The sequence below is a fragment of the Heterostelium album genome (genome assembly GCF_000004825.1).
Source record: "Heterostelium album PN500 unplaced genomic scaffold PPL_scaffold4, whole genome shotgun sequence".
In the NCBI taxonomy this organism is placed as follows: Eukaryota; Evosea; class Eumycetozoa; order Acytosteliales; family Acytosteliaceae; genus Heterostelium; species Heterostelium album.
Genome location: NW_008805066.1, coordinates 320,405 through 332,549, shown reverse-complemented (window position 1 = coordinate 332,549; position 12,145 = coordinate 320,405). Strand labels below are relative to the sequence as shown.

General features: G+C 35.6%; 5 protein-coding genes across 5 annotated transcripts; all 5 read right to left on the bottom strand.

Annotated features, from left to right (window-relative positions):
- Positions 1-883: 883 nt before the first annotated feature.
- Positions 884-2,723, bottom strand: PPL_04686 (peptidase M3A and M3B domain-containing protein; the record flags this gene model as incomplete). Its single annotated transcript, XM_020575585.1, has 3 exons — positions 884-1,216; positions 1,282-1,836; positions 1,905-2,723. 3 exons carry the CDS (start codon positions 2,721-2,723, stop codon positions 884-886), a joined length of 1,707 nt encoding a protein of 568 aa, XP_020434380.1.
- A 553-nt stretch (positions 2,724-3,276) lies between these two features.
- Positions 3,277-3,723, bottom strand: PPL_04685 (uncharacterized protein; the record flags this gene model as incomplete). The annotated part of the gene is made up of 1 exon (XM_020575584.1): positions 3,277-3,723. The coding sequence occupies one exon, from the start codon at positions 3,721-3,723 to the stop codon at positions 3,277-3,279; it is 447 nt and encodes a 148-aa protein (XP_020434379.1).
- A 404-nt stretch (positions 3,724-4,127) lies between these two features.
- PPL_04684 (uncharacterized protein) lies at positions 4,128-6,824 on the bottom strand (the record flags this gene model as incomplete). The annotated part of the gene is made up of 8 exons (XM_020575583.1): positions 4,128-4,252; positions 4,347-4,550; positions 4,799-5,076; positions 5,161-5,659; positions 5,741-5,891; positions 5,975-6,627; positions 6,669-6,707; positions 6,785-6,824. The coding sequence occupies 8 exons, from the start codon at positions 6,822-6,824 to the stop codon at positions 4,128-4,130; spliced, it is 1,989 nt and encodes a 662-aa protein (XP_020434378.1).
- Positions 6,825-7,021: 197 nt separating this feature from the next.
- PPL_04683 (uncharacterized protein) lies at positions 7,022-10,384 on the bottom strand (the record flags this gene model as incomplete). The annotated part of the gene is made up of 7 exons (XM_020575582.1): positions 7,022-7,261; positions 7,343-7,648; positions 7,958-8,233; positions 8,303-8,487; positions 8,561-8,674; positions 8,802-9,291; positions 9,374-10,384. 7 exons carry the CDS (start codon positions 10,382-10,384, stop codon positions 7,022-7,024), a joined length of 2,622 nt encoding a protein of 873 aa, XP_020434377.1.
- A 193-nt stretch (positions 10,385-10,577) lies between these two features.
- Positions 10,578-11,973, bottom strand: PPL_04682 (uncharacterized protein; the record flags this gene model as incomplete). The annotated part of the gene is made up of 4 exons (XM_020575581.1): positions 10,578-10,701; positions 10,760-11,465; positions 11,535-11,565; positions 11,830-11,973. 4 exons carry the CDS (start codon positions 11,971-11,973, stop codon positions 10,578-10,580), a joined length of 1,005 nt encoding a protein of 334 aa, XP_020434376.1.
- Positions 11,974-12,145: the final 172 nt, after the last annotated feature.

Genomic DNA, 12,145 nt, shown 5'->3' with positions numbered 1-12,145 from the left:
AAGTAGTTTCGAAAGGAGGTGCCTAACAATGAGTGTTGTGTTATGATAAAAAAGAAAAAATAATAACAGTAATCAAAGTAAATCAATTTAAAAAAAAAAAAAAGAAATCAAAAAAATTCTCACTTCGATTACTTTTTTTTTGAGTAATTTTGAACCTCTCAATAGAACCGGTAAAATAATTACAGACATCTTTTTAATTCCGAAATGAGGAATAGGGTGAAAAAAAAAAAAGAAATCAAAGCTTATTTTTTGGAACCCTGTGTGTGAAAGTTGTAAACCCAATAAAAAGCCCACTCCAAGAAACAACAGAATCATGATTACTTTAATTTACTAAATTTATTAAATGTTGTTGTCATTATTAACCATCATAACACAACCATGACTAAATTAAGATCTTGTTTTATTTATTTAATTTATTCAAAGATACTTACTTCCTCTTTACCCACACAAAACAAAATAAAGATATCTATATTTGTAACCTTAAGTTTAAGTTTATTTTTATCAATAACAATTATATTCTTTAATTATTGATTACCACTAGGGTGAAGGAATGGATACCGTGTTCATTGTTAACTATGGAGATAGATAGATAGATAGATAGAATGTGTGTGTAATGACAATGAAGTTGATAACTTTTTAAATCATTGTTGTTTGTGGAGTAGTACGATCGTTGTTGGAATTGGAAAGATGTTAAATTTTACATAGTATTTATTATAACCGTATCTCTGCTCTCTTATAAAACAGAGTTATTTATAAATTGTGAGTAGTATGGTAGTGGTGTAGTGGCAGTGGGTGGTGAGATAAAAATAAATAAAGTGTTTAATTACAGTAAAATTTTTTGGTGTAGGTTTGTTTGTTTGTCTGTCTGTTTGTTTGTTTTTGTTTAAGCTGTAAAATGATTCAGTATGGATTGTGGTGTTTGTGAAGAACCCTTCTGAAGGAACTTTCTACGGTATTGTTCACCTTTTTCACGATTTACTTTGTGTCCATTGCCAAAGAAGTTCTTCCAGATCTTTTCACTGTTGTACTTTGAGAGTAGGTAGCAGTAATACGACGATCCGTAGAAATAGAGATGAGAGAATCCCGACAAGAAGGAATCACCAACATCTCCGGCAATCTTTAGATTCTTTTGTTGTAAAATCGACATAATCTCCGATGGTGTCTTGATATTTGGGTGTTTTCCATGTAGAATCAAATCAAACATTGCCAATGATATCTTTTAATAGACAAAAAGAATATTAGTTTTTAGCTAATTAATATTTGAATAATATTTTTACGTACCAATTTCTGAGTTTCTATTCCTTTGAAAATATCTTTGGTTTCTTTGTAGGCGTTGATCATTTCACTGGAGAGAGTTCTTCCCGATGAATAGTGGTTGGCAAATTGTCTGAGAATTTTGTGATCCCATGTAAAGTGTTCCATGAGTGTGCTAGGAATCTCTACGAAATCGACAGGTCCACGTGTTCCACAGAGATGTTGGAAGTCACCTCTCGACAGTACCGTATGCAGACTGTGTCCAAATTCATGGAACATCACCTCCAGATCGCAATGGTGCAGCAGAGAGCGGAATTGGTTGGTTTGATTCTTTGATCCAAACGAACATACTAGCGCTACTTTTGGCACGTTATAATCCTCCATCATTGGGACGTCACCCGTAACCAAATTGAAATTGCGTTTACGATAGCCCAGTTCCATCACATAGTTGACACCCAACGATGCTTTGTTTGGTCGTTGCCATAAATCCATATAAATATATCCTATGATTCCTTCATCTCTACTTAGAAGCGCTAATTTTATAACATCTTTATTCCATGACTCTCCTGGTCTCATTTCAATCTAATAGAATATATATAAAAGATTAATATATAAATCGTCAAACAAGGAGTATAAATAGACGACATTACCTGTTTTAATTTCAAACCAAATAATTGATGAACAACTCTACTCATTCCTTCTAATACGTTCTCCAATGAGAAGTATTCAGAAAGTTCTGCAGAGGTTGGTGCATTCAAATCTTGTACTGATTTGTTTCTAATTAAATTCGAATAGTACTCGTAATCCCATTGGAACACAGGATCTCCTGTCAACTCTGTTTTACATTTGAAACTATACAACATATTCAATTCTGAATCTGATAAATCTCTTGTTTCATTTGATAATTGCTGTATAGGATTATAAAGAATGATTATTAATATCTTTGGAATTGATGAGATATTATTTATAAAGATGATCATAGTTACTTTTAAAAATGTCATTGCTTTCTCTGGTGTTTCTATTAGTTTTGAAGAGAGTGTGTATTCCGAGTAGGTATTATATCCCAATACTTTAGCAAGTTGGTCACGTGTTCCGACCATCTTCTCGAGGTTGAAAAGCAGTTCTTTCGATACTCCGTGACGACTGTTGAAATAGACGGTTTTCCTAAGTGTTGGATCCTCTACATACTTTAAGATACCGTCGGCCAAGTTTGGATTGGAATCGACGATCACATTATCACCACGACCTCTCTGTAGATACTGTGTGTATTCGCGCGGTAAGCTAGCCAGTGCCTGTCGATTGGTCACAAATGCCTGCGACTGGTTGGTGCTATTGTTGGTCTGTGTCCACGGCGAGTTCAGCTCCTGAATGAACGCCGATCCGGTTGCCGCGATCTGACACTTCAGGTCGATGGCAGCACGTCGCTGTGTCTCTGAGAGATGGATTCCATTGATTTCCGACTCGGACATCATCTCGACGACAAACTCACGGTGTGCCGGCGGCAACCTTGGGAATTCACGGTGTTGGTATATCGACTTTAGACAGTTGTAGATGGCGGGGTTTGCGTTTAGTTTGTGGACGTAGTGCGCCATCTGATTGTAGAATTTGTCGGCGGCGAATGCGTGTGGTGTCTCGGGCATGACGCTGCGACACAGCTCGGCAGGATCCATCAATGCGCACAAGTCAATCGAGATTGAATCTAATATGTACAGCTTCTCGATCAGTTGGATGACGTCGTCGTGGTGCGAGACCGGTCTCTCCAGGAGACGCGATACACTCGCTTCCAATCGCTCTAAACACTTGTTATAGAGAGTCTCCCAGCCTGCGGGAGTACTCAGCTCGTTGATACCAAACAAGCCGGTTGGTGACTGACTCTCTGCCGCCAACACATTGCCCACCAAATTAAAATTATATTGATATTGGCCATGAGCATGACCATGCTGAAAATGTGGATGTCCATGAGAATGACCATGTCCATTTCCAAAATTCATTTGACTAAATTGTTGTTGAATCTGTTGTAATTTAAGATTCCGCAGATATTGTTCTTGTGAATGTTGTTGAAAATGTTGATTTTGTTGTTGTTGTTTGTTGTTGTTGTACTTGTTGTTGCTGTTGAAATCTTTGTTGTTGGTGTTCTTGTTGTCTTTGTTGTATTATATGTTGAAGTTGTTGTTGTTGCTGTTGTTGTTGTTGAAGTTGCTGACTATGTTGCTGCTGTTGTTGATTCTGTTGTTGTTGTTGTTGATGTTGATGTTGTTGAACATGCTGTTGATTCTGTTGTTGATGTTTATTATAAGTTGGCCCTTTGTTTCTGTTTAGCAGAGGTGGTGTAGAAGAGCTTGTAATGTTTCGCACACCTCCCAAGCCAACATTGATGAGATTATCATTATTCTGTTGCTGTCTGCTACTCTTATGAAAGCCACTGCCGACACTAACAAGATACCGACTGAAGGCTTTATTTAGAAACATTTCTTTATTTAACCTTTAAACTCTCACTCTCTCACTCTCGCCTATCTATCGATCAAACAATCTAAAAAAAACAAAGATAAAATGATAAAGCAATATGAATGATAGAGAATGTAATGTAACACATTAAAAAAAGAGAACTTTAAAAAAACTTTTTCAAATTCATTCACCACAATTGTGTGAAAAAAAAAAAAACAAACAAAATCCACTTTTTTTTTTTTTTTTTTTTTTTTTTTAAACTTGGACAACACTTAATTAGTTGTGTGGAGGAAAACAAACAAGATCGTAATTGGTTGGTTGGTTAGTTGGTTGTTTGATTTATATTATAAATATAATTTAACAACAACAACAAATTTTGATGATGATGATAGTTATTTTTATTTTAATTGGGTTTTGGGTTGATTTTTTTAAAGTAAAACTTTATGAATGGTCAATGAAAGTTCACGAATGAAAGTTACAAATGATTGACCTTGGCTATTGTCTTCTTCTACAAGATAGTCAGAGAATTTGCGTGCCTCTTGGTCTAAACTGCCTTTGGTGTAGATAATCTCTGGAACAATCAATCTGTCTTGTTTGCTGTTGACTATGGTCTGTCTGATGAGACTGTCGGGTGGTGGCGGGAATACGTGCTGCTCCGACACCGACGTACTGTAGTATACGATCATCTTGTCGTAGGTATCCATCAAATAGATGTGTGAAATCGATACTTTGATGCTGTTCATAGAGAGTGCAACGTATTTCGATGCCAGATTGTTGGGTGCGCCGTACGTGTAGAGCACCGGGTAGATGGCACGGTGCAACAGTCTCGGTTCCAACGCCTGTAGCAAACACTGACTGAATATCCACTCGTCGGAACTGGTGAGAAGCGTAGATTCTTCGTTGCCCTTGGAGAGAGTGCGCAACAGCTGCGACTTTAGCAGTGCGAAAACATAGCGTGGAAGTGGACGAAGTTGTGGCACGTGACTGAATGTCATATCGACATTCTTCTGTATCGAATTCAAGATAACGACGTTCTCATTGTAGAGCGCAATGATATTGGTGATCCAATCGAGTAGCAGCATTCGCGACTCTACAATACCCTTCTCGAGCGACTCTCTGATAATCTTGTGAGTCAAAAGTGTAATCGTTGTTTCCAAGTCGATCGAATGGAACAACTCCACCGGTGTACTTGCAACCTGTAACAGTGCTGTATAAATCTGCAATCTCTTCTTTATCACCCTTATATTTCCACTTGTAGATGATGATTCATCAACATTCTCACCCCCACCAACACCATTATTATTATTATTGCTATTGGAATTTAAAGGTTCCAAATAAGAATATGAAAAAGCAATTTGAATATATGGTTTTCTTCCACTAGAAATGAAAAGCAAATATTATTATAATTAGTCTATATATCAAATATATGTATATATTAATAAATATTTTTAAAATAGTTACAATTCAAATGTAGAAGGATCGGTAAATTTAAAATCGAAACCAAATGAGGTGAATGTTGAGCATGATTCAATGTGATAGAGATTCTCATAGTTTTTCGATGGTATTATATTGCCAAAGCAATTGTCGACGGCATAGTTCTTGCTGGTTCTTATACGAAGCAGTCCGTGGAATCCCCAGCCATTGGAGATCAGCTTGTAGATATCTTGTGGCAGTGAGCATTTTGGACCGATCTGAGTGTATCTATAGAGATTTCCACCGGTCGACGTCGTCAAAAACTTGATAGAGTCCAAACCGAAATACTTGGCACCAATGCAATACATATCGAAATGCACACCCAACAGAGTGGCACGCTCTGCCTGTCTCTGATAGAACATAGTCGATGGTTTCAAAAACGATGCTTCCTGATAGCTCGAGTACAACGATTCTAATGTAGTGAATTCTTTCTCGACAGTGCCATCGCCAAACACTGGATTTCCACATAAAAACAATCCAACTTTTACTGTTATTTGTTAGAGGTCGTTAATATCGTCGAACGAGTTAATCAAATTGGTTGTCGCTGTTCTTCTTCTTCTTCTCTTACCATTAAATTTAATATTATCAAATGTTAGATAATCTAATAACATATTGATAGTTGGTCCAAGTGCTCTGATTGCTCCTTTCTTATTTACAGTCGATTCTATTTGAGGTAATATATTGATAGCATTCAAAATATTGGTTTCAAATTTCGATTTCTAAATATAATAATAATAAACATGATATTAGTATATAATGTTTTTTTTTGAGTAATTATTTGAAAATAGACCAACAGACATACATTAACTAAAAAACTTGTAAGTGGTAATATATCATCGAATACAATGTCATCGTTACTCGATGATATGACATCGATGTATTTCAAAGATGGAACGGTCGTGTTGAAATTGAATATTCCAATCTTTTGAGAGTATATAATCATTCCAAAGAGACAGTTGTCAGGAAGTGCATGTACCAACGCTTCGAGACCATCGTGTATCGTATTGATCTGATCTTCACTGCCAGAGTGATCAACCACCGCTATATAGATTGGATTATTTGCAAACTCTTTATATTCCTCTAGCTGTTGTAATTGTAATAATTGTTGATCTATAACACCAACATCACTATTATTATCATTGCTATTATTATTATTATTATCTATTATATCTTCTAATACTAAATTGTTATATTGTAACTCTGGTACTTGATCAGGATGACTGTATGCCAGATTGAGATAGCGATCAGTCTCTAACTTGTTGGTGGTATCACATAGTACACACTTGTAAGTGTTGTTTGGTTCTCTCACGATGTAAGGATTGACATAGGCAAAACATTTCTTACATCTATCGATATCGAATTTATTACCATGACATTGTTCTATATTTCTAAATGGTTGAACTACACATCCCTTGTTTTTTGTTTGTGAATAAAGTAAAGTTAATACTAATAGTACTATATTGTTTAATTTATGAGAAAGAATCAATTCTAATCACTACCTACCCAAATTGCACCACTTGCATCTTTAACTGAAGCTGTATATATAGAAAAAAGAGATCAAACACCAAATTAATAAATTATAGAAAATGAATAGTAATAGCTAAATAAATACAAACGAATATAAGGGAATTTCTGACTTGAGAATTTAACATTCATCTTCTCCAAACAAATATATTTAATTAAAGCATGCTAATTTTAATCACATGAAAAAAAAAAAAAAAGTTTGAAGTGGTGTAAGAGAAAAAATTTGACTTTTAATTAATGATCCAATAATGTTTAATTGTGCATTATATATTTATAATTATATAATAGTTAACGATTTGCAATTGTTTACTTTATTTATTATTTCTTAAACGAATTTTGATTCGATATCTACAACTTTGAGTTTATCGGTATCAAAGAGTTGTTTGAGACTTTCTACTTTGGTTGGATCCGATACAATGCCAACGTATGAGTAGTTGTCATCAAAGAGTTGACGGAAATATTTCATTGATACCAATAGATCTTCTTCAGTGACATCTGCCAATATATCCAAAAGTAATTTATAACCTTCAATTGGCCATTTTCTAATATAAACACTCCATAATTGCTATATTATTGTTTGTTATTTAAAATGGTATGAGTAATACAGTTGTTATATGTTTTTGTTGAGTTCTATATATATATTTACCTGAATCATTGCAGAAGTAATATCCTTTTCTTTTTTAGCGATATCGAATACCAGAGTTGATCGAGCAGTTTGAACCCAATCTTTTCTAAAGGTACCGCTCTCTACGATGTCGAGAACGATTTTCTTTGCCTCTTTGAGTGCACTCTCAATGTTGGCTGCCTTGATGCAGTTAAACTGGAGAACACATTTCTCACGATCTATGTCCAGACTGAAGCTGTAGCAAATGCCGGCGCCTCTGAGTCCCTTGAAGAATGGTCCTTCGAATTGATCGAAATAGGTGCAGAGGAACATGAGCGAAGCGAATTCCTTGGTGAGGAAAGTCTGCACTGTAAAGTCAGTGTGACTGACACGGGTGTAATAGGAGGACGACGATCCTTTGATGGTAAGCAGCTCTGCAGTTCCATTGCCGCCATTGGATATCTGCCGGCATTGCTCCGAAAGAATGGTTGTAATCATCGGTAGTTTCTCAGCTGTGTTGCTAGCGGCTGCGTCGGCAAATGTGTCCACCCATATCTTCTTGGGATTCGGAAGATTCTGGATGTTGGCACCGACTTGACAGCTTATGGCATTGGATTTCGTTACAAACTGGCGAATTCTCTCGAGATCGTCAATCACCGACTGAGCGGTGGCGTCATCTTCCAGTCGAGCAATGACGTCTTCGAGGAAGACTTGTTGGCGACGTACGTTGTTCGCCGCTTCATTGGAGCGGGTGTGATCCACCTCGAAATAGGATCGTAGAGAATTCAACATCTTTTGGGCATTGTCCATCTCCTCTGGTATCTCATCGAGCAACTGATTGGCAACGATATCGATACGTTCCTTTACGAATTTGACATTGTAGAGGATGTCGTGAATTAGAGCAACCGCTTTCTCATAGTTTTCAATGGTGATCTGGAATTCAAAATACAACATCTGTGCGAAACCTGAATAGCGAACACCCGAATTGAAACCCATTGTTACAGCATTGGAAAAGAACACCTGTTTGTACATCAAATCCATCGATTCATGATCGATTTCAACACCGTTAACAACCACCGGCGATAACTCCATAAGATCTGCATACAATGGTAGATAACCTCTCAATTCGTCAGGTAACTCATATGTATTCAACATTAGTATTGCACTTACAAATGCAGTATCACCATCTATTATTATAAAACAAAAGAGATTTCATATTAGAAATAATGTTTTTCCATAATGGCATGCTTGTTTACTTACTTGAAAATAACATATCAAATGGTACCTTTTCTGAACATTTAGATTGGATGTATTCATTGATTTTCTTATGTTGATCGTCGTTTACCAATGGTTTATCATTGAGAATCGATTGTACTGGAATGAATTGAATAGACTTTGTAGATGGTACTTTAATTGAATCTGTATGTGAGTGTTTGGAGTGGTGGATATGTTAGTATATATGTATTAAATGTAAAGTTCAATTTGTAATCTTTGATTTTACCAAAGAGATGTTGATCAACTTGTACGGTGTTGACAGCTTGACAACGATCGAGTTCTTTTGCGAGTTCCGCCAGTTTCTCTTGTCCGAGTTGTTCAATTTGTGCTTGTGTACGGTCGTTGTCCTCTTTGGTAAGACGATCACCTTCCTCCAGCGATGGCAATCCAATGATCTCAACGAATGGCTGGTCGATAAAGTATGTCTTTAGCAAATCGATCCAATACGACTGATCCTTGGCTGCCAACACTTCGTACAGCTCCGTATTCAAACTATCAACCAAATCCTGTGGACTATCGAAATAGAGGAGATCAGTAATGAATGGTTGGCTTAGCAATTCCTCTAGATCCGTTTCCAACTGTGAGAGGAATTTCAATTTGCTCAACTGAATCTGTGTTCTTATCTTTTCCAAATCAATCGATTTATTCTCTACCAAATCGGTCAACACCTCCATCATCTTTGTTCTAACTTGACGAATCTTATCCAAATCACAATTCTGGAAGTAAATTAACTTTAGAGAAAAACAATATAGTTAATAAATGAACTGTCCAACAATATTAATCATTATGATTTCTTACTGCTAAATTTGTTTTATAATGATAGATATAATTGCTAACTGAAGCGGCATAGGCATCTTTGATATCGATCATCTGCTGCATGATTGGTGCTGACGATCCATCCATTAGATACTCTAATAATATCTCCATGGCTGTGGTAGTGGTATGATCGTTGGCGTTTGCACTCTTGAATGTAATATGTACGTCACCTTTGGTGTCATCTTCGGATTTGAAGAAAATCTCTTTGGTTATCGATTTGTCAAAGAGTATTGACTCGGTTTGCCATGGTCTCTCCAAGGGTGTGTAGGAATCACCACGCTTTCTCATGATCTTTTGCTCGACTGACTCCAACGCCTCAAAGATCTGCTCAGCATCGACATTTCCAGCGATGAAAACACCGGTGTTCTCCGGACGATAGTAGTCACGATGATACTTACGCACGGTCTCCACGTTGAGACTACGAAGATCTTCGAGACGACCACCGGTTTCATACTTGTAACCTGAGTCATTCTTGAAGAGATACTTTGTCGACTCAAAGTCAATCACCTGGAATCTCTCGTTCTCACGTGCCTGCATCTCCGAGTAGACGACACCGGCATCCTTACCTTCGCCATCGATGTGATGAACCTCTGTGTGGAATGCCTCGTCGGTAATCGTTGGATAGAGGATGTGATCCATAAAGATTGGCAGTGCCTGGAGGAATCCTTCGGAGCCGGCAGTCGAGAGAGTGTAGGAGGTGTGGTCTGTGGAAGTCCAGGCATTGGTGCCATTGGCGAACGACTTTGAAGCAATCAAATCGAGAAAACCTTTGTACGGGTAGTCTTCAGATCCCAAGAAGATAAGATGTTCCAGAGTGTGTGGACAACCGTCGTGCGAGTGTGTCTCTGTCGCCAAGAAGATCTGACAATGAACCAATGGATTCGGTGCCTTCACATTATAAACTGTCAAACCAGTTCTCTTTGATCTCCACTTTTCAACCACCAAATGATTTAACTTTGTTGATACCAACAATTCATAATTATCTTTAAACATTTTTATTTATATAAATAATATATATGTGTGTGTAAAAAAAAATACTGTTTAAAATGGAAATTTAACTAACACACATCACATGAATTTCAATTATTTTCATTAAAAAAAAATAGGCGCTTTTTTTACTAACTTTTTGTTTATTATTTTTTTTTTTTTTTAAATTATTTGCAGTATTTTAATACATCATACTTTTTTAGTTACGGTTGTAGGTGGATGCTGACAGAGTTTTTGTTGTTGTTGTTGCTGTTGTTGTTGATGATGATGATGTATATTGATTCCACTTTTGTGTACAGGTGTTCTTTTGATCAAAGCAAATTCTAAAATAAAGAATACTGGTTGGTAATGAATAAATATTCATAATTGATTTAATTTTACTTACTATCAGTGTTATTTGCAAGTGGTGACTTTTGTGGAATCTGTTGTGTAAATGTTTTTGAAGATGGAGTTTTATAGGCGTTGAAAGCTAAACTGGTGGTTCTATGACTGTTGTCCAAAGGTAATAATTGTGGTGATTTGTTGCTATTCAGAGGTATTGAGAATCTGTTCTTTACAATGTTGTTATTGTTGTTGTTGTTGTTAAGACTGTTAATATTGTTGTTGCTGTTGTAAATTGATGGTAATGTATTTGATATTGTTGATCTTGCAGGTGATAAATAAGGCATTTGCATTGGAAATGGACCTATGTTGATGTTGGAATTGGTGGTGGTGGTGGTGACACCAGTTGTGTTGGTGTTACTACTGAGATCACCGGTAAAGTGACTGCTGTTAGTACTGTTATCCAACTTTCTCTTGAGATGCTCATATAATTCCTCTAATTTTCTCTTTTGCCTTGTCTTTTCAGCGAGTTTCTCTTGCAGTTCGATTATCTCCTTCTTGTTATTATCCGTCTCTCGTTTGAGAATATCTGTTTGTTTACGATATTGATCGATCCTAGAATTGAAATCCTCCGTTTGTTTTAAGAACGTAGATTTCAGCTTTTGAAATTGCTCATGATAGTAGTCGACCTTTTTGCCTTCGTTGTCTCTGTACAACCCAGTTTGAAAAGTCCAGAAATCTATTGCTTTCTCTGCAATCTTTAATACTTTAATACTATACTTGTCAATAAATATATATATATAATCTTAAATCATCTTTTAGTATTTATATTTACTTTCATTTGGTGATAATCCAAATATTTGAATCTAAAAATTATGTAAGAAACTGTTAATATGAATGAATAGATAGATAAATAGATAGATAGAAAGAAGGATGATTTAATATATATCAATTCAATTCAAATCAATATCAAATGTGTATGTATATATGTTATCTATACAGTTTTCTCAATTGTAGACTCTATTATAATTCCATATATAGAACCACTAAAAATTTATTGAAAAGTATCTTATTTAGTATAATACTTTAGTGGTTTAAAATCAACTAAAGACGTTAAGATACCGATTTACTAAAGATGTTTCGCATATTGGACAAACTCGATCATTTGTAAACTGTTTATTTGCACAATGTTCACAGAATGCATGTTGACAAGCAGTGATATAACATTGATCTTGAAATATAAACTCTTTCCAACAACTATTACAATGAATCATATTTGATTGATGAAGTACTGAATTGTTATCTACATATATTTTATTATCTATTAATCTATCAATATATCTAATTTATATAAATGGTTAATTGTGTGTTCAGTCATTCATATATCTTTTGTTTTTTTTTTTTTGTTTTGATAAAATAATAAAAAATTATAATAAAAAAAAAATA